A 22,666-nucleotide genomic window follows, 5' to 3' on the forward strand; every position below is an offset into this window, starting at 1 on the left:
AATATTATTCATCGCTTATAACTAATAGATGCTACTTGAAAAGGTAGGTAATACCATTGAAAACCGTGTGATAAAGGCAGATTATAGGATGATATTTATACTTTTAAGAGGTCAATAAAATTGATAGCCCTGCAGCAAGTTTGGTTTTAAACAATGAGCACTGGGGAGGGAGAACACACAAATATACAATATTAAGAGTGAAAAAGGGGTACAGTTTCAGAGAAGAGCAAACACCATGAGGTGATACTAGTTGTAACTTTGTGTCTGTGAATTTCACATTGTAAATGAGACAGCTGATAATCTAGGAAAAGGTAAATGACTAAAACTAACTCAAGAAGAAATAGGACTTTTTTTTGTTTTGCAAAAACAGAACTTTGTGTCTATATAAATCTAGATCATATAAACCAGGGGGTTTGTGGTTTGAAAATGCAGGTTACTTCTGGGTGATGGACTAACAGTAGAAAGACATGAAAAGCTAGGTGAGGGGGGCCACAAGCTTTCTAAATATAATGCCCTGTGCTTTGCATCCTATACAAGCTGTGAGTTACTTTTGTCACAAAGGAAACAAAAATTGTCGATGAGCAGCTCTGGGAACAAGTAGGAGGTAGGTTAAAGGATGGAGCTGGAATGGAATCCGACGGTTTGTGATCATCAGATTCTCCACAGATCTTACCGTCACACTCGCCCACTCTTCTCTCCCTCTCCTTCCCACGCTGTGGACAGACATCCTGAGATTCGAGGGTGTTTCACGAAGGAAACTGGAGGAAGGCAGAGCTGCTGAAAGAGCAAAGGAGAAAGGAATTCACATGCCTACTCTGGTCTGGGATCTGCAGTGTCAGACTCTGGGAGTGTCCCCTCACTACTCCTGACCTGAGGGTCGCCATGCCCCATCTGCCCCCACCCCCTGGGGCTCCTAGAGGCTCAAGCTAAATTGCTAAGGGAGTCTAATCCCTCAAGAGCTGGGGATGAGGGGGCGGGGTGGCCGGCGCCTCTGCCCGCAGCTGCAGGTAGGCACTTCCCCACCCCCGCTGCCCCCTCCTTCCTCCTTCCTCCTCAGCACACACACCCACACAACCCGCTCCAGCCTCGGCTGGAGAGATGCTCTCAGGCACCCGCGGGCAGCAGCACCTCATCAGCCAGTAGAGCCGGAGAAGGAGCTGGAGGGCTGGGGTGGCGCAGGAGATCTGCAAACCAGAACTGGGGACAATTCTTGTCTTTCTTTCACGCTTTCTTTCTCTTTAAAAAAGCTCCCTTGTTCCCACTGCAACTTGGAGGAGCAGGGAGTGATTCGAAGGAACTGACGCAGAAGCTTTATTTATAAACCTTAAAGAAGTTCTGGGCAAGTCACTCAACAGGACCCGCGAGGCCCGGGTTCCCCCAGCTCCCAGCGCTGGTTCAGCCTGGCAAGCCAACCCACAGCCTCAGGCAGGGGTGCGGGGCGCCCCCTGACTTTGCTTTTGGAGTCATGACACTACCCGTGGCTTGGACCCAGGTGGTCTCGCTTGGTGAGCGTCCCCACCAGGTAAGCACACCCCCAGGGGTCTCCATTGGTCACCTGGGTGGGACCTTCAGCTCCCAAGAAGTAAGTCCACACAGTTTAGCCACAGGCATGAGTGGGAGGCTGGTAGGAGAGAGTGCTTTTATCACAGGAAATTGTGGGAGATGGGAGTGGAAGATGGATTTAGAATTTTTTATTTTTGCATTGATGCGTGGGGATGAGATGCGTAGGGGGCCGAATTTTTGTAGGAAATGATTGCGGATCAGGGCTAGGTGATAGGCGTCTGAATTCTGCAGGGACTGAAGGGGGAGCAAAGTCCACATTTTTGCAGAAACCTATAAGGAACAGAAGGTGAGAGGTTATGATGCCGAGAAGGTGCAAGAAATTGTAAAGAGTATGAATCTAAGCATTTTAGAGAAATGATGGGAGAAGGACTTACCGTCCTGGTTTCACCTGACCCCCATACTCGGCCTTCTCCACGAAGATGCTCACAGACACTGGCAACAATGGTCGCCCTGACACACTGCCCGCGCACCGCGATACCGCGGCGTTCAGCACCTCGGACAGAGCCCAAGGGCCGCGCGGCGCCCATTGAGCACTGGGCGGCATTGTCTCCTCCGCCCCAGACCTTCGCAGCTCTCTGCGGCAGGCGACTACCTAACGCCGCCCCTAGAGCCAGGAGATAGGATTCTCGAATCGCAAAAGCAAACGTGGACCTCAATTTCTGATCAGCTTCTAACTGCTTCCCGTGACTGCAGAAGGAAGAGGCGGAGAATAAAGATAGCCCCCAAGCTTCCACAAATAGTACAGCTGAACAGTTGTGGCCTCCTGAATTTTGAAAGATGTACCCAAACTTCTTCAAAATTAACATTTATTGAGTATTTTCCATGTGCCAAGGCCCTGTGCTGAGCACTCTACATGAGTTATTTTATTGTTATTTACACCACAGTTGTCTGCTATGAACCCCATTTTACAGATGAGAAAACTGAAGCAAGAGGGATTGAGCAACTTGCCCCAGTTTCTAAAACCACCAAATGGTATAGCTGCATTTGTACACTCCACTTCAGGTGGCAGTGGTCGGAAGATGTGCCTGAGCAGAATTCTTACTGTGAAAGAGTTGTGAACATGGGATCAGAGGAACAAAGTTTGAATCAAAGCTGTATAACTTGCAAATGTGTGTTCTCGGGCAGAATTACTTAACGTGTCTGAACTTCAGGCTCCATGTCTATAAAATTAGGATAAGAATGCTTCCCTTGCAGAAGTGTGAGAGGAGGGTGATCAAAGGTATTGTATATGCAGAAAGACTCAGCAGAATCTGAATTGTGGTTGGGTGGTGGAGTTAAGAAAGGAAGGGAGGCAGGTGATTGGAAGAGAAAAAGGATTGGTAATGAGCCCTAGTGGCACTGTATAGGGTACTGAGCACAACAAAAAGCATGGCTTGGAGGTAGGTATCTGTGTAAGTTAAATTCAACATAATAACCCCTTGCATTTTTATAGGACTTTATAAAGAATGTTCACATATTGCCTGTATCTGCTCCTTTTAAAATCCGGTAAGGCGAATTGGAGCTCTTCTATTCATTTGGCAAAATGATGCTTGCCCCTAATTATTCAGCTTCCTAGTAGCAGAGCTGAGATTAGAATCCAGGTCTGCTACTTCTCTATCCTGTAATTCTCCCACCATGACTGGCACATCCTCAAGAACTTGGATTATGGAGCATGACAGCATTAAAATATATTTAGATAAGCACCATAAGTAACAGTTTGGATCATGTGAAACCGATGGTTTTTTGACCATTTTTACTTATAGAAACAGTAACTCCATATGAATCAACCTAATAAATGTTCATTGATTATATCCTACATTGTTCCACAAAGAATGTAAAGCAATTGATAAAGATCCACAAGACACCAGGTTTATATATATATATTAGAAGTAGTCAAGAAAGATTTAAGCTATAGCCAGAAATAAGATGAATATGAAATAAGCATATTATAACTTGCTCTGGGTCAGAAAGTACAGTAAAGTGTATATCTAGCCCTTTGTATAAGGATATGAGGAACTTTGCAGACTTTTGCAGGAATCTGTTGCCCCTCCTCTTTTGCATACTTTTTCTACTAGGTCTAATGTGAGTAGTCTTGAAATCAATGCAATGCCTCAACCCTCTGAAAGATTTACCACTGTGACAAACAAGGGAAATTTAACTGGAAATCGGATGCAAATGTGACTCAAAAGAAGGGGTGATAAAGCAAATGGTATCTTATCTGCCCTGAAGTAATAAAGCATTAGGTATTTTTAATGGTTCACACAGCACAACATACTTTATTTATTTATTTATTTTTGTCTTTTTGCCATTTTTTGGGCCGCTGCCGCGGCATATGGAGGTCCCCAGGCTAGGGGTCTAATCGGAGCTATAGCTGCCAGCTTACGCCAGAGCCACAGCAACACCAAATCCGAGCTGCGTCTGCGACCTACACCACAGGTCACGGCAACGTCGGATAGTTAACCCACTGAGCAAGGGCAGGGATCGAACCCGCAACCTCATGGTTCCTAGTCGGATTCGTTAACCACTGCGCCACGACGGGAACTCCAGCACAACATACTTTAAAGTTCATAAAAGGGCTTCTACATCAGCTCTTTTAAGCCTCCTAACAAACCTGTAGAGGTAAGAAGGTAAGATGTGATGGGAAGAACAAAGACACAGCACTCTGACGCAGATTCCATGTATTTTACTTTTATGCCGAGTATCACAAACCGGCATACCTACAGAGGCTAGGTAAATAACTTGAATGTGTGAATTGGGCCAGTTGTTAAAGACTACAGAGAATGGTGGGGCCTCTGTCAAATTGGACAATGAAAAATCCATCTTAAAACATTCAAATGTTTAAAAATTAAAGCACAGTTCCAGACAAGCAAAACATAACTGTGCCCCGCATTTAGCCCTCAGCCTGTCACTCTGCAGTCTTGTTCCCCACGAATCAGGTCCGGGAAGCCATGGGCACAAAAGAGCCTGAATTTGGTTGAGATTAAAGACGAAATCTCTGTTATTTAAAGTCCCCACTTATAAACTGGGAAAGACTGAACAAGACACCTCCTTTGAGCTTCAAAAGTCTAAGACTTTCATAATTTTGTGAATAATAAAATAATCCAAGGGTTTCTGGACAAAAAAGGCAAACCATTCTGCCCATTCAGCCCCTCCATCAAAGATTTTTGGTTTTTTTTCGACTTGCATCCCACAAGGATGAGGGTTCAATCTCTGGCCTTGCTCAGTGGGTTAAGGATCTGACATTGCTGTGAGCTGTGGTGTAGAATGCAGACGCAGCTCAGATCCTGTGTTGCTGTGGCTGTGGCGTAGGCTGGCAGCTGTAGCTCTGATTTGCCCCCTAGCCTGGGAACTTCTATATGCCACACGTGCAGCCCTAAAAAGGCAAAAAAAAAAAAAAAAAAAAAAAGATTCAGGATTTTTTTTGTTTTTTGTTTTTTTTAGTGTTAGTGATGTTTTACTTTTCAGCATTTCTTGTCTACTCCCTGAACCTTCAGAAATTATGTTAGCCGTCATTATAGTGGAGTTGAGTTAAACAGAAAACAGCCCTGAGAAGCAAAGAGGACGAGGAGGAGAGGGAAAGGGAGCATAAGCAGGAAGGAACCAGGCAAACTTTGTTTATTTCTGTTTATGCTTCTTCTGAAATGCGTGATGGAAAAAGACCCCACCACTTTAGGGCTGCTAATTTTTAAAGATACAAAGGTGGAGCTCAGAGCTGCCAAAGGGGATGGAATTTCCAAATTCTGAACATGTACCAGCTCTTCTTGATCAGGATTGCTTCCTTTTCTTCCAACAAACTTGGAAACCTTGAAGGACATCAAATGCTTCCAGCATTAGGTGTCCTTAACGTTTCTTCTCTGTGATGCACAGTAGGGGATAAATGCCCAGGTTAATGTAAATTAGGTCTTGGTTGACTCCCACATCCAATGGGTCACTATTCAATTCTACCTTTCAAGCATCTCTCCAGCTTGGTTCTTCCATAACCTTTTCACTTTGGTGGTTCGGATCCTCTTTATCGTGGAGAGGCTCCTTCGTGACCTCCAGCCTCTAGTCTCATCCTTCCAATCCTGAACTCTGTGGACTTCTTGGTCCTCAAAACCTAGCATGGTGCCAACACATTGAGTGGTGGGTAGTAAATGTATGAATGAATGAGTCAGCAAGTAATGAAGATTTACCTTATTATACGTAATAAAAATGCAAGTGAAAAAGAAACATGGCTTCTAGAATGCTCACAGACCCCAGAGGAAGCTGAACTTCTGAAGAGAGAGGGGGTTCTCATCTTAGCTTCTCAGTGTGTTTACTTCCATGAGCACATCAGCTTTTCTGCTTCTCTGTGCATGTGGCTACCCCACAAATGCAGCCTTGTCTCCAGAGTTCCTAACACTTCAGTTCCTACAAACAAGCCCAAGATAACTGGTGTTTCTTGATCTCAAATTCCACCCAAGGTCCAGTCAGTCAAGCACCTGGGGCATAACAAAGAAGACAATGTCACCTGCCAAAAGCTGAACACTGAGTGTGGGGGGGATCGATGTCAGAGAGAAAGAGTCACTGTGGGCTGGCAGAAAGTCTCAGAAGAGTCACCCACTGGTATGTGAATGACCACAGACAAGCCAGTGATTCTCTCTTGGCCTCAGTTTCTTCATGTTAAATGGGGGAGAGGGGATATTCATTTAATAGGGACATGTGATGCTTCAAGCAAGGCAGCTGCTGTCAGATTAGGGCAAACATACATATTAACACTTTATTGGGTTATAAAACACTGAGAAGTAGGAACAAGGGGAAATCAAACCTGAAGCAAAGAAAGAAGAAGAGCAAATACAAGGGTTATGGCTGGGTGACAAGCCACTAATTGCTCAGTCTTGTGGAAGTTGTATAATCCATCACCTCCCACCAAAGTCTTTTAAACCAAAACCAGGCTAGTAGGAGAAGAAAAGGAAGAGTTCAGCCGATATCTACTTCCCACTTGCCATCACCCATTGGTCAATTATTTGCTCCACAGAGAGTTAATTCCCAGGAAGTTCGTCATGGCTCAGACTAGTATCTATGAGGATGTGGGTTCGATCCCTGGCCTCACTCAGTGGGTTAGGGGTCTGGCATTGCCATGAGCTGTGGTGTAGGTCACAGACGTGGCTTGGATCTGGTGTTGCTGTGGCTGTGGTGTAGGCCAGCAGCTGTAGTTCCAATTCTACCCCTAGCCTGGGAACTTCCATGTGCTGCAGGTGTGGCCTTAAAAGGCAAAAAAAAAAAAAAAAAAAAAAAAAAAAGTGAATTCCACCACATTTCTGAGCTGAGTGATCTTGTCACACCTGGCAGCTATCAGAGAAAGTCAATAGTCAGTTTCTCCTGATTAGCTGAGACGAGGTGTGAGGCTTGGCCATCTATAGCAGTGATAGCAGCAGCAGTAACCTGACTCAAAGACCAAGGCATGGACTTGGCTAAAGGCACTCAGGCAAGAAAGCAAGGTGAGTGGCCAACCCCCAGAGAGAGGGAAGTAGACAGGGCTATGTAATCTGGGTGATGCATAACGTCTGGTGACATTTACAAGGCTCTTGACAACTAGCCGTGTGAGATCTTTAAAACCCAATGTTCTTGACATGAAAAGTGTAAAATGACAAATGCAGCACACCAACAGTTAATGTCAGGGTGGCATATTTTATCTGGGCTGTAAGAATGAGGTAAGGATCTGATTCTCTCCTCACCCTCAGCTCCTGCGTTTTCATCATTTAAGGAATTTCAGGGGGGAGGCCCGCAGTGAAAAAACAGTTAGAGACAACCTGAAAAATAGCTCCCTGTGGACAGAGAACATTCTATCTATAGCGAGGCTGGACATTCCAGACCTCAGAGGTCAACTCAGAACCACACCTCTCTCCTGCTCTCTCCTGAGGGGCTGGGGAAGAGCTGATTGGGGTACAAGCCTGAGCTCAGGGGAGGAGATGGCCCCTGATTCCAACTGAAGGAGAGAAGGATCTCCCAGACACTCCACCCTCTTCGTTCCTCTCTTCTTTTTCTCCTTACCTGCCTCCTTCTCTCTCTTCCCGGGCTTTGAGCTAGTCCAGAACTATGTGATGCAACGTAGAAAGAGGACCCAATTATCCATCCTCCTCTCCTCCACACCTTCCTTTTCTTTTTCTCTTCCTCCCTCCTTCCCTCCATCTTTTCCTTTATCTCCCTTTTGAGTGATCACACAGCTGATGAAGGAGAAAAGACTGTTTTCCTGCCTCAAGGGGCTCCGAGTTCTGGGGAGGAGGCTGAACCAGATGATTAACCAAATCCATACTCTAGTTGAGAAAGTTGAACGCAGGGGATGAGGTATTCATTTTTTTTTTCTTTTGGTATGTTGTGTGTGTGTGTGCATGGTTGAGAGAGAGAAGAGATGGAATGCAAAGATGGTGTACAGTATCCTACCGTATGAATATGAATATACTATAATTTCTTTATTTTCTTCTTGATGGGTTGGTTCTAGTTTTTGTTTTTTATGAAGAGTGCTGCCAGGACCACCTTTGCATGTTCTGCTACACATATTTACCAGTCATCTATTGCTGTGAACAAACTATCCCTGAATAAGTGGCTTAAACCAGTAACTGTTTATTTGTTCATATTTCTGCAATTTGGACCAGCCTCTGGGAACTTCTGCTGGCCTCCACTGGGTTCCCTCATGCGGCTGTAATCATCTGGGACGTGGCTGGTCTGAGGTGGCCTCTCACACATGCTCATGTTTATCAGGGCTGTCAGCTGAAGTGCTGTGTCCTTTCTAGGAGGACACCCCAGACTTCTTTCCTTGGCATCTGGGTCACGGGAGAGCAAATCTTTTTTCCTTCCTTTCTTTTTAGGACTGCACCTTTAGTATATGAAAGTTCCCAGGTTAGGGGCTGAATTGGAGCTACAGCTGCCGGCCTATGCCATCGTCCAGGCAATGCTGAAAGCTTAACCCACTGAGGGAGGCCAGGTATCAAAGCCAAATCCTCAAAGACACTATGATGGGTTCTTAACCCATTGAGCCACAATGGAAATGCCCAGGAGAGCACATCTTGAAGGTGCAAGGTTCATTGATGCCTTGCCTTGAAAGTCGAAGTGAGTTTGGCAGCATCTTATTGGCCAAAGCAAGTCTAGATCAACTTCTCCTTCTGAGGGGAGGAGAGGCAGTATCTTATCTCAAGTGGTGTGCATGCTGTGATGGGAGGATTCTGCAGTCATGCTTTTCAATCTACCACACATCTAAAGCCAGGCATGGAATTCCCGAGTCAGAATATAGGCCTTAGTTTAGTGGGACCAATTTATGCCCCCACCAACTTGTTCCTGATGCTTTCCATCTTCATCCATCCTTGGCACGTTGGTCTAATTTTAGCCATGCTAGAGGGTGTAGTGGTATCTCATTGGGCTGTAATTTGATTTTCCTTGATTCCTAACAAGGCTGAGCACCTTTTTCTGTACTCAGTGGCCATTTGTGTATCCTCTTTTGGAGGAAGTGATTTGTAGGAGTTCTTTATATAGTCTGGATATGAGTCAGTGGTAATTTTATTCCACTCTCCCTCTTCGATCTTGAGTGCTTTTTCTCCTGATTAAAAAGGAAGTAACATTTGAGCTGAGATTTGAGGGATGATGAATAATTAAAGAAGAGCAGGAAGGTCTTAAAGTTAGAAACAGGAACAGTGCTAAAAGGAAGAAAAATAAAAAGTGGGGCATTTGAGAAACAACCAGACTTTAAGAGAGGTGGTTCTGCAGAGAGGACAGGCGTAGCAGGTGAGGGTGCTGAAGACATGGGGCCAGGAGATGGAGGGTCCCAAGGATGGAATGGAAAACAGGGTGTTGGAGTTCCCATCATGGCTCAGTGGTTAACGAATCTGACTAGGAACCATGAGGTTGCGGGTTCGATCCCTGGCCTTGCTCAGTGGGTTGAGGATCCGGCGTTGCCGTGAGCTGTGGTGTGGGTCACAGATGTGGCTCGGATCTGGCGTTACTGTGGCTGTGGCGTAGGCCGGCGGCAACAGCTCCAACTGGACCCCTGGCCTGGGAACCTCCACATGCCACAGGAGCGGCCCTAGAAAAGGCCAAAGAAAGAAAGAAAGAAAGAAAGAAAACAGTGTGTTTTCAGTGCCCATTCCCTTTTCTTTATTTAGCCCTTGAAAATTCTGCTTTAAATGTCCAGAGCGTGGGGACCAACAAGCTTATCAACAAGTAGAACTGTAATAAAATGATCGTATGCAGGACCATAGAAGAGTTCAAGTGCCAGGAACAGAAGAGAAAGGCCACGTCAGGGGAGAGAGAGAGAGGGAGAGGGAGGGAGAGAATATCGGCAGGCGACTGAAGAAAGAAGCATAGAGGTGAAGGGACAGAAGCAGAGACTTCTTGTGAATACACTGAATAACATTCAGTGTCTTTGGATGGTAGTGATTTTATAGAAAATCTCATAGGAACACATAAACACAACTGCAACAAGATCAAACCATCATACAGAGAATGGAACAACAAGGTCCTATTGTCTCGCACGGGAAACAGTATTCAACATCCTGGGATAAACCATAATGGAAAAGAATATGAAAAAGAATGCATATAGATGTATAACTGAGTCACTGCGCTGTATAGTAGAAATTAACACAGCACTGTAACTCAATGATACTTCAATAAAATAAATTAAAAACAAAATAAAACCACACAATACATTTTGGAAGAAGCAGAAAATGATCTGAAGCAGAAAGATATACCCTAGACTAGTAGCCACTGTTATTTCTGAAAAGAAGAGTGGCTTCAAGGAGGGCTGGGGTTGTGTAAAGGATACCTTTTTTTCCCCCCCTTAGGGCTGCACCTGCAGCATATGGAGGTTCCCATGCTAAGGGCTGAATTGAAGCTACACCTTCTGACCCACGCCACAGCCACAGCAATGCAGAATCCGAGCCGCATCTGCCACCTATACCACAGCTTGCAGCCAAAGCCAGATCTTTAACCCACTGAACGAGGCCAGAGATCCATCATGGATACTAGTCAGATTCGTTTCCACTGTGCCACAACGGGAACTCCAGATACCTCTTCTTTAATACACACACACACACACACACACACACACACACACGTATATATATGTGTGTGTATGTGTGATTTGGGCTTTTTTAAAAAGTGTCTCTTCCTGTATTAAAGGTTTAAAAAGGATATATATTAATCTGTCAATTTCAGCCAAGAAAAGCTTTTGACTTCCTATTTAACAGAGGAATAGAACTTGATCAATAACTGCTCCGGGTGGTGGGGTCAGAGGAAGGACGATGCGCCTCAGAGGAGACAGGAAACTCAGGCTTCTTGACCTCTGTACAGCGGAGCCTGAAGGACAAAGAGTCCACATGGAGGGACCAGGCTGGCAGAGAGGGACCAGGCTGGCAGAGCACGGCCAGTTGGGGACAAGGGGCTGGAGGGACACCGATTCTGGGAGACCATTTCTCTTTATTGTGGAAAACCTCTGGATCAACCCCCAGCTTGGAGGCTCTGAGTCCAGGAATTAGGTAACTGACACAAGGACAACCAAAGCAGAAAACTAGGGTTTCTCAAAGTCAGCGGGGGGAAGCGCTGGTGTGAGCTTTAATTTCCTAGTATTTATGAGCAAAAATGCAATCCCCTGCCCATCCCTCTGTCTCAGATCTGTTCAACCAGAGGGGAGGGTGGAGCACTGCATTATGCCAGCTCTTCTGAGAGTCTGAATGAGGAGGATGAAAACTCTGACATCTGCTGGAAAAGTGGTGACTACAACCTGCCCAGGGGACAGTTGGATTGCTTTTGTTTTACAGTATTCCTCCCATGACAACTGTAATCCATATTTATTTTAGGAAATACAGAAAAAAGAAGAAAATGAAAACTATCCATGATCCTATCACCATTTTGGTGCATTTCCTCCGGGTCTTTTTGATACATACCTAGAACAGCAATGTGGTAAACCATTATTTATGATGTAATCGATTAAGTGTGACTCATTGCTAAATGCTGGGGCTACAGTAATGAACGAAGATAGACACAGACCTTGCCTTACTGAGGACTTGGACGTTACAGGTCCTGGCAGACAGAAAATCAAGCTTCTTAAACTGCTTTGTGATAAGTATTGCATAGTCAACACAGCAAGAGCATGCGTGTTTCATTGGTTCCTCCATACTAGGCATTATGTCAACTGCTTTCCGTGTGGTTAAGTGTTTTATATCCACTATCTCATTTAATCCTCACAATGACTTTACGAAGTAGCTTGCTACTAGGACCACCCCCACCCCCACCATGTTACGGATGAAGAAACAGACTCAGAGAAGTTAAATAACCAAGCCAGGTGGCCTAACGGGATCAGGATGGGACATGACTGTATCCAGACTCTGTAACCGCCATGCTGCTCAGATCAGTTACAGAACACATGACACCTTTCTCTCTTCTTCCCTTGCTAGGTGTGATCACCACTGCGGCTCAGGGACGCTAAGCCGTGGCCAGTATGATGGATGACGACACGGAATTAAGAACGGATGGCAACTCACTTTTAAAGGCGGTGTGGCTGGGGAGGCTCAGGCTGACCCGACTCCTCCTGGAAGGTGGCGCCTATATCAACGAAAGCAATGACAAGGGTGAGACGGCTCTCATGGTGGCATGCATCACCAAGCATGTGGACCAGCAAAGCATCAGCAAGTCCAAGATGGTGAAGTACCTGCTGGACAACAGGGCTGACCCCAATATTCAGGATAAGTCCGGCAAGACCGCCCTCATCCATGCTTGCATCAGAAGAGCTGGGGGAGAAGTGGTCTCCTTACTTCTGGAGAATGGAGCGGATCCCAGCCTCGAGGATCGCACAGGGGCTTCAGCTCTGGTTTACGCAATAAATGCAGATGACAAGGATGCGTTGAAACATCTCTTGGATGCCTGCAGAGCCAAAGGCAAGGAGGTGATTATCATAACCACAGATAAATCCTCTTCAGGCACCAAAACCACCAAACAGTATCTTAATGTCCCTCCTTCACCCAAAGAGACAGACAGACAGTCGCCTCCACTGTGTGCATCCCCCTCGGACATTGAACTGAAGGCCCCAGGCCTGGGTTGTCCACCCAGTGAGAAGGAAGATGACTTCTTCAGCCTCCAGGCAGGGCATCCAAGTGGCTGCAACACCTCGAAGGCTCTGAATGACCCCGGGTCACCCACTAGGAAAGTTGGGAACCTCAAAAGGGCCCGTCTGCCCCAACTGAAGAGGCTCCAGTCCGAACCCTGGGGCCTGATCGCACCCTCCGTGTTGGCCGCCTCCACACGTCAGGACGAGAACCATGGTGTTGGCACAGACAACGAGGTCATCAAGAGCATTAGTGATGTGTCCTTCCCCAAAAGGGGACCTCTCTCCAGAACCAACAGTATCGATAGCAAAGACCCCAGCCTCTTCCACACGGTCACAGAGCAGGTTCTGAAGATTCCAGCCTCTTCAGCACCGGCATCGTGGAAAGCAGCCTATGAGAAAAGTCAGGCTTCCCACCCGCGTCTGGCCAGAAGGGGAACGCTCCCCATTGACCAAGAGAAGGGAGGTATCAGCCCCTCAGGTCCCTCTGCTCTCAAAGATGCAGTGTCCCTTAAGCGGCTGGAAAATGACCTCTATGACTTAGATTTACAGGCAGGGACGGAACTGCCCAACTCTATTTCCCTTGAACCAGGCAAAGGACCCTTAGATCGAATGAAGCTCAACAGTTCCCACCTGTCCCTTTTCCAGGGCTCGAGGGAGTCCCTGGATACTGTGCCCAGCACATCCCCCAGCTCAGCACGCCACAGACCACCCCATCTCCTAGAAAGACGGGGTTCCGGAACTCTGTTACTAGACCGAATTTCTCAGACCAGGCCTGGCTTCCTTCCGCCTTTAAATGTCAATCTGAACCCACCTATCCCCGATATTAGATCGAGCAGCAAGCCTTCCTCTCCACTTGCTAGTGGCTTAAAATCCATGGTTCCTGTAGCCCCAAGTTCACCAAAGAGAGTTGACTTGAGAAGTAAAAAGAAGCTCCTAAGAAGGCACTCCATGCAAGTTGAGCAGATGAAGCAGCTGTCTGACTTTGAAGAGATCATGACCTAGAAGCTTTCAGAGAGGGTTTTCTTTTTTTTTCTAAATCTCTATAGTTTATGAAAAGTACCATAATCTAGACCAACACAGGCACGCAGATTTTCTGCATCCCGAACACCCCTTAATGCTGGTCTGTGGCCGCTTCAGAAGATACAGGGAACAGGGTGCTGCTTCCCTTCTGAAATAATGTCTGGGTTTTGATAAGAGCTTGAAAAGAGCAGAGAGTATCTGGGTTTTGAAGAGGAAATTCCACCCTCCCCCCAAAAAAAATCTCCAATGGAAGAAAAACCTTTGGGGTTTGAAAGTCACAGAGAAGGTACAATGATCTAAGCTGCTGATACCAGTTATTGTCTATCAGACAGACAAGCATTTAAATTATGAGATGGTATTTGGGGTGTGTCGTGTGTCATAAATCTATGAAGTGCCTATATAGAAAACGAGGCTTTAATATTTGGGAGATGGTGCCGAAGCTCAAAACCAATCCTGAGGCTATGAAATCTGGGTAGCTGGGTTACAGCTGGAGGAACAGAGGCAGAATTGTCCCATCAGAGAAATTCTAGCAGGTTGGTTCTGCCTCTTACTGTGTGTCATGGGGTTTAGTGGTATAGCACACTGAGGTTGAGACCTTACAGAACTCCAGTAACAGACTTTGTTCACGTCCTAATTTGGCTGTGGTTTGAGTCCCCAAATATTCCATCTACACCCCTACCCCCAATTCTATTGTGTCACAGTAGTGGGTGCCTCAGAGATGAATCTTGCCCGGGAATGGCGTTGGTCTCCCACCCTGACACAGGTTCTGTGTTATAGTCATGTGAAAAACAGTTGGGGACTATTAGCTAATTTGGAGGTCAATGTTACACAGCTCATAAAATAGACCCACAGGAGGCATTTCCTGATTGTTCTAAAAACAAACAAACAAACAAACAAAAACTTGGTGAGATCTCCCCCAAACTAGAATGATTCACAATGATGGAATGTGCGAAGATGGAAAGGCAGAGCCGATGGTTCTCAGGCCAGAGGTGGTGGGGACCACCTGTAGCCTGAAAATGTTAAGGGAGGCAAACTGTCATTTTCCTGTCACTTATCTGGGTAATTCAAGAACATCTGGCTTCTTCTTTGCCTGAATTATCTACGTGATGGGAGATTTGTCGAAATAACCTGTAGAACCTTTTAAAGTCACTTTTCACAAACCCAAGAAGGGAAGCAGACATTTAGCGCATTTGGTGGAAGGTAGCCACATTCTCCACGAAGACATTTCTGGTTATTTCCTCACTTATTTTTCCTTTCATGCTGCTTAGATATATTTGCTCTAATGTTAAAAAAAAAAATCAGTAGTCCTTGGGGAGAGCATCACATAGAGGAAAGAAGAAAGGCCTTGAGATCTGGATTTGCATCTCTGTTTCATCATTTACCAGCTGGGGGACCTTGAGGAAGCAGCTTAACTTCAAGCTTCCCCTCCCTCTTCTGTAAAATGGGGTCAGTAATGCTTTGCCTTGCAAGGGTGTGGTGAGAATTAAATGAGATAATGTATGAAAGAGCTTGTAACTGTGCCTGGCGCAGTCAGAAGTAACTGGATAAGAGGTGACAAGCTGTAATATTTTTCAGACCTCTGAACCCTCAAAATCTCAAATAATACATAATACCTTACACAAAGTGAAGTAAAGTCTAGCCGGAAAAAGTCAAGTGTCCCTTTGAGATGCTCAGGGGTTCTATAAAGGCTGAGCCCTAGGCTCATTTGTAAAGGAAATTAAATTCTGCCACAGAAGCTCTGCATATCAGTCCGTTTCTACAATGACATTTGCTAGAAGTTTATCTGAATATCCCAATCGAAAGCGCTAATGATGGTTATGAATGCACCAAGTGTTTTGTTTTTAAGTAATTCCTTAGGGCAGGCACATACTCAACCTCGGCACTAGTGACATTTTGGGTGGGATAGTTCTTTGCTGTGGGAGGCTGTCCTGTGCCTTGTAAGTTGTTTAGCAGCATCCCTGGCCTCTACCCCCTTGATACCAGTTCCATCTTCTGCCCACATTGTGACGACCAAAAATATTTCCAGATATGGCCAGACATCTCCTGGAGGCAATATCCCCCCCCCCGCCCCAGCTGTTTCTACTGCTCTAGGAGGACCACTGTGTAGATGGCAGTAACAGGTCAAGAGAAATGAAACTGCCTGTGCAGGCTGGCTAGGAGGGCTCTCACAATAACTTAACGGCAAGCCAAATTGTGATTTGGTAAGATGACTAATATGTAACATGGGCCTTCAGGATTCTTGGCATGAGTGCCCCTTGTACGTTGCAGGAAGGGTAGAAAAATGGGAAGAAGAGCACGTAAGCCAGTGACAATCTAGGGCTCCTGGATTTGGTTTTACGTGGACAACCCGTAAGGACCACTTAGATGGTAATAGTTCTCACCAAGTGGACAGGATTCCAGGCAAAGCAACGACTCTGCAATGCATTAAAGAGAGAACCAGACAGACAACAATTGTTCTCAGCAGCTCGTTAAACAGACACACACACACTATCTTAAATACTTTTCCTGTGGTCCTTAGTGTCAGTTAAAACTAACCTCGGCTAGCAGTATCTAACTGTGGGGATAGCCAGACACTGCATAAGAGAATTTTTCTTCATCTTCAGCTAAGATTTGAAAGCCTAATTCATCCTCAGTCGTGAACGTGGTACATTCGTAGCAATTAGCTTATAGGTGAAGCGCTGAACATGAGGAGCTGCCCACTAAGAATAGAGCCTGTCCCTCGCACCAACGTGCAAGAGGTACGCTCACGCCCGTCACTGCCTGCATCCGTCAGTCGTGACCTTTTCACTGATCTTTCCGTAGACAGTCATCAGGATAGCACCTTGTTTTATCACACTCTGACGATGCGTTAGTTGAATTAGGCTATTCCAAACTAGAACAACTGCCGCAATACTCAATTATGGTTAATACATACGTGGGCAACTTTCTTCATGTGACCAAACCTTACAGGAATGCTTTTTAAAAGCATCTTTAGATTCAAACATGCTTTCTCGATTAGAGATGATGGGGAGCCTTAGCGTCACTACAGAAGTTAGCTGCAAACTGTAGTTTTAATAACCCATCTACTTAAGACTCTTTGGAATGTTTATCAAAATATACTATAGGATGTGAGTCTAAAGTGGAATGCCTGGAGTTGGGGTTTAATTCCTAGACATTCCAAAGCCTTTGTTTGTGTGCTTAAGTCCACTGTTGATTCTCCTAGAATTTCACCCAGTAGATGCAGGTTTCGTTTGACCATTCTCCTTTGTGTGTGTTGGTACTTCAGATGTACTGTGTGTTGCTTGAACTGGTTCTCTACCATGTTCTATCCTAGTCTCAAGCTGACGATGTGCTCAGGATGTATCAAAATCCATGTAATGGAACTATTTAGATATTTCTAATACATCAATAAAAGATATATTGCAATCCTTCAAGAGTATTTCCTATTTTTCTTAGTGAATTTTCAGTGATAAACAGTAATTTTTCCTGAAGATGCGGTTGACATGAGAGCCTGGTAACATCCCAAACTGAGCACACTCAGTAGTTTAAGAACATGTGATTTTTTTTCTTTCTTCTTCTTTTTTTTTTTTTTTTGCTTTTTAGGGCCACACCAGTGGCATATAGAAGTTTCCAGGCTAGGGGTTGAATCAGAGCTGCAGCTGCCAGCCTATGCCAGAGCCACAGCAACGTCAGATCTGATCCACATCTGCGACCTACACCTCAGCTCACAGCGAAGCCGGATCCTTAACCCACTGAGTGAGGCTGGGGATGGAACCCACATCCTCATGGACACCAGTCAGGTTTGTTATGACTGAGCCACAAAGGGGAACTCCTATGAAAAAGTGATTTAAAAATTTAGTTTTTAATTACACAAGTATAGTTTCTCCTCTGGTTAAAAAAAAAAAAAAAAGGCTAAGAATGAGAAGGTACACTTCCGCCATGGGGGGTTTTTCTTTCCTCTGCCTCTGCTGCTCAGGTCCCCCAGGGTTGCACCTGCCATCTGCTACTGGTAGGGACTAAAGGGTTCCTGGAGACCCTCCCGGGGCCCTATTTTTACTGTCGATGAGTGTTAAGATAAGCTGATTTCTCTTAGTTCTTACTCCAGAGCAGGGCAGTATGTATCAAATGAACCAGCTGCACAGCCTCTCTTACCACATAAACTCTAGAATTCTGTGATTCAGATTTCATCTAGACTTTCTGATTCCCTGGGGAGTTCCAAACCTTACCCTTAGTAACAGCTGAAATAAATTCTGTTGTTTTGTGCCCGCCTGAGTCTATGGATAACCAGTGTACGGACAGACTAGCTCTCATGGTTCTTACTGTGACTGCAAGAAGCCCTCAGCAAAAATCATCAGGAAATGCTGAAAAGAAAGTGTATTACTTACAGGTTCTGGAAAGTAGGGGGCACACCTGAGGCCACAAAGTGGGGTTGTGGGTGGACAGAGGAAACAGGTTTGAGGTTCTGCTTTTGTTGGGGTCCGAGACGACGAGGGCCTAGGGTTTCGTGGGCTTGATCTTAATTAGCGAATTTAAAACATAAGAGTGGGAATTGAAAGTGTAGGAAGCGAAAAAACAAGTGGCCCAAATGGTCAGGCATTGAAATCAGTCTAGATCTCTAAAACAAAGTGGGGGTGGTGGTGGTGGTGCTTTGCCTGGCTCTATTTAGTCCTCTCTGGCTGGTGACTTGTTTGTGAGAGAACCATCTTGGGGGTAGATGCCTCAGCCATCAAAACTTAAGTCAGGCACTTGCATGACAAAAAGAAAAAGCTGGCTGGTGGGACTTAAAGCACAGTTAATGAAAAGAAAAAAAAAGGTGGGGGGACTAGTTTCAGCAAGTCTTTTCCTCACTTCGGTCTGCAGGAGAGGGAGGCCAATATTGTTTCCAGGTCCTCTGAGGAGCGATTAAGAGGGACCCTTGACCTTGGAGGAAATTAAGAGGGACGCCCTTGGAGGAGTGTTGGGGGAGGGGAGAGGCGATGAGGGACAAGGCCCCTTTGGAGAGAGCGAGTGAGTTCCCAAGATTGACAGAAGGTTTGGGGGGGGGGGGCTTGTTCCTTTTCAGAGCAAAACTTTAGAAGGGTGTGGCTAGATGGCGCACCCTGGAAGGCTGGGCACAGGTTGAGCTGGACAGGTGGGCATCTGTGGCATCTGACTTGAGGAACACTGGAGTTTGGACAATGATCACATCAGCGTGAAGATCCCAGGGCTCCCTGAACCTGAAAGCTTCGCACTGTCTAAGACCCTACGCCATGGCCGAGATGGATCTTCTTATCACCTTCGGGGAGGGAAGGAGGGTTGGGAACTAGAATCAAGTTGCTAAACTTGATTCAGCAAAGGAAAGAAATGTGACATTTCTTACATCCAATGGTTAAGCTAGTGAAATTTGTAGCAGTCCTTTTCCTATGGTCCGAGTTACCAAATGGCATGCACACAGTAGGAAGGAAAAAGCCTACTCATGCTGGAATCCAACCGGGGCAAGGTGTCAAGAATAAGGAGCAGATCTTGGAAAACGCAAGGCACTAAGTATTTCGCAACTGTAACACTATCTGATAAGGTGACATACAAATAAGTGTCTGGTAATTCTCACCAGGACGCCTTCGCTGAAGGTGATGCTGGGGTCCAACTCCAGCAGGCTGGTTGTGGAGTCAGAGAGTCAAAAATACAACGATGTGCACAGGAGAAAAAGGTAATCATTATGCATGAGGATTGGGGAGAGGGCAGAGGAAGAAAAGAGAAAGAGGTGAAAGGATAGAAGAGGTCAAGATTGATGGAATAAAAATTCACATTTTAAGGCAAGATGAGAAATACTGAAACGGAAAAACATTTTCTCTGCCTTCTGGTCTCCCCCCTTCCCTCTGGTGGTCACTGCGCATCTGCAATAGGTGTTAAGCAGACCACCTGGTGGCAGAAACCTGGGGAGATGGTGGTGCCACCTACTGGAAGTTCATAGCTTAAATATTTATGCCCTGGCATGTCACTAGCTATACTGTTTGTATTTTACCTATTTCACAAGATTATTGTTTCTTGCATTGCCAAATACGTGGCTGAGCCTCAGATAAAATTAATGATCATTAGGTGATTTGCAACAATTGATCAAAATATAGTCCTGTAAGATCAATGATTGTAATCATGTAACTCTAGATATGGGAAGAAGCGACAAGAGGGAGCCATTTCCTGGATTATAACAGCCTAGTAAGGCAGGTGGTCCAGAGGCTTTTGGCTACTGTGAACAGAGCCTAATCCAGTAACAGCACATGCCATGGCCTATCAACAAATGCTCATTCTTAATGCCCTGGGACCAACTGGTCACAAATGCCCCCCAAACATTCCTTGGTTGAAATTAAGACAAAAGGAGGGGGGGAGTTCCCACTGTGGCTCAGCGGTAAGGAACCGGACTAATATCCATGATGATGCAGGTTCGATCCCTGGCCTCACTCAGTGGGTTAAGGATCTGGCATTGCCGTGAGCTGTGGTGTAGGTCCAAGGTGTGGCTTGGATCCCCCGTTGCTTTGGCTGTGGTAGAGGCCGGCAGCTGCATCTCCAATTGGACCCCTAGCCTGGGAACCTCCATATGCCGAAGGTGTGGCCCTAAAGAGAGAGAGAGGAAAAAAAAAAAAAAAGGAAGGGACTGTAAAATAAAGCATATTGCCCACAATCTAGTTCTACGAGAATCAAGTCATCAGCCACCAGCAGTCACGGCCTACATACAAATACACCCCGAAAGGACTTGAGGGTGGGGATCAGGATGAGGCACTCCATGCTCTGGGACTGACAGAAAAGGCCCTCAGACAGTTAGATATCCTCAGGAAAAATTTAGATTTTTTGGCGGGGAGGGGCTATGGTATGCAGTGTCTTGATGTGGGAATCTTAGGAGAAATTTTTTATGAACCTGGATTCTTGAATCTTCCCATTATTAGAAAAGCCCTAAGACCATTAATTAAGATGTCTGCTCCTTGTGACCAGCAGTAACCTTCTACTGAGATGTGTGCTTGGATGGGTGTTCCCCCTTTGCCAGAATCACATGTATGCTGGCTTCCTGGTTTCCTCCTCTACCTCTTTTTTTTTTTTGGTCTTTTTAGGGCCTCACCCATGGCATAGGGAGGTTCCCAGGTTAGGGGCTGAATTGGAGCTTTAGCCACTGGCCTGCACCACAGTCACAGCAATGCCAGATTCGAGCTGTGTCTGGGACCTACACCACAGCTCATAGCAACCCCAGATCCTTAACCCACTGAGTGAGGCCAGGAATTGAACTCACATCCTCATGGATACTAGTTGGGTTCATTACCGCTGAACCTTGACAGGAACTCCTCCTCTACCTCTTTGGAACAGTTCTCAGAACTCTGAGACTGTCTCCCGGGTTATAAATACTCAGACTGACTCAAATATAATTTTGTATTTCTTTTTTAGATTGAGTATGGATTAATATTTTTTCATTGACAAGGTCTTGCCAGCGTGAACCGGTCCAAATAACAGCCGGATGAAAGAAACCACCTGGATGTCTCTTCTGGAATCTTCTGCCTCCTCTAGAATGCTGGACCCCAAACCACTGACACACCTGATCTAGGGCAAAAATGATTTCTCATATGATGAGAGGGAAGGGCCTAAATAAAAATTTTAAGTATCCCACTACAACTTAATCAGTATTTAATCCTTTCTTTGCTGCAGTTGGATATTGCTGGTTGTTTACCCAGGTGGATTCTCCCTTCTCCTTCCCATTAAATCCTGTTTTGTTTATGAGGTTAGTCACCCTGTATCCCTGAAGCCCTTTTAACTTCATCTGGATCAATTTGGATTGATCCAGTTAATGATAATCCCATTCTCCTCATTAGTAATTGGCTGAAGGATCAAACCTAAGCCAATTAGCACTTGACTTTCCCCCTGTCAGTGTCTTAGATTCAGAAATGGGTACATGACCTAAGTTGGACCAGTCTGGAAAGGATATATATGTCTTAAGTGAGAGAAAGATTTCTTTTCCTCCCACTATATGTGACTGAATAAATATGTTATCTCAAGTTTGTTTGAGTGACAACCTTTGTGTGACAATGGAAAAACAGGAGTCTAAGAATAAAGCCAAGATGCAGAGGAGTGAGTAGTTGAGAGAAAAGCAGGGAAATGTACTATAGCCCTGATCACACTCTGCCTGAAGCCAACATCATCTCTGAACTTTCTGCTATATGAAATAATATATTCTTTGATATATGTGATATGAATAATATATTTCAAAATTCTAGTCTATTTAATATGGATTAAATATATAGATTAAACATAATCTCTATATATTATATAGACTATAATATTAAATACATATTATTTAATCTAGTTGGAATTATTTATTTAAAGTTAAAAGTATCCTGATATCATTCACTGATTTAAAATATCTTTATAATATGCTAAATTCTTGCTTTTAAAATTCTTGAGTCTATTTCTAAATTTCCTCATTCCATCTCATCTCATTCTGTTCCATTCTATTACATTCCATTGGTGTATTTGTTTTTTTTTACAGAAAGTGTTATATGCAGTACTCTAATTACTGTAGGGTTTAACTCATTTTCACAAATGGTGGATCAAGTTCATTCTCAATAATCTTCATTGGACACATTATTTATTTATTTATTTAGGGCTGTACCTGTGGCATATGTAAGTTCCCAGGCTAGGGTCTGAATCAGAGATGTAGCTGTGGGCCTATGCCACAGCCAGAGCAACACCAGATCCTTAACCCACTGAGCCAGACCAGGGACTGAACCTGCATCCTCATGGACACTAATCGGGTTCATAACATGCTAAGCCAAAACAGGAACTCCTGGACAAGTTATTTATTAAAATCACTTTGTTAGGTGTTAAAAATGTTCTGAGACTATGAATGGGATTCTTTGACATTTAGTTGTTTTGGTACAAATTAATATTTTAAAAGATTAAGTTTCCCAACCCAGAAACATGGATTGTTACTCTAAAAACCTAAGTCTTCATCTTTTTTATCCTTTGCTTCCTAAAGTGTTTAGTTTTAGTATCCATTTCCTTTTTATCCTATTTCTAGGCATCATATATATCCTTGTTGCTCCTATGATACTTCTT

At 44.9% G+C, this 22,666-nt stretch overlaps 1 protein-coding gene and 1 long non-coding RNA gene across 3 annotated transcripts in view; one reads left to right on the forward strand and one right to left on the reverse strand.

Annotated features, from left to right (window-relative positions):
* The window catches only part of LOC110261544, a 68,194-nt gene that overhangs the window by 40,720 nt on the left and 4,808 nt on the right, over positions 1-22,666 (reverse strand). The window contains exons 2-4 of one of the 2 annotated variants that reach the window (XR_002345770.1): positions 12,303-12,411; positions 12,033-12,093; positions 674-777 (exon numbers count right to left, since the gene is read on the reverse strand). This is a non-coding gene — a long non-coding RNA (uncharacterized LOC110261544). Of the gene's footprint in view, positions 1-673; positions 778-1,937; positions 3,861-12,032; positions 12,094-12,302; positions 12,412-22,666 lie in introns of those variants that run through there. The other variant, XR_002345769.1, reaches the window with a different exon arrangement.
* On the forward strand, positions 773-17,028 carry ANKRD34C (ankyrin repeat domain 34C). Its single transcript, XM_005656254.3, has 2 exons — positions 773-1,522; positions 11,946-17,028. Exon 2 carries the CDS (start codon positions 11,990-11,992, stop codon positions 13,595-13,597), a length of 1,608 nt encoding a protein of 535 aa, XP_005656311.1. The 5' UTR covers positions 773-1,522; positions 11,946-11,989; the 3' UTR covers positions 13,598-17,028.

This window comes from Sus scrofa, chromosome 7 (genome assembly GCF_000003025.6).
Source record: "Sus scrofa isolate TJ Tabasco breed Duroc chromosome 7, Sscrofa11.1, whole genome shotgun sequence".
NCBI classification, from domain to species: domain Eukaryota; kingdom Metazoa; phylum Chordata; class Mammalia; order Artiodactyla; family Suidae; genus Sus; species Sus scrofa.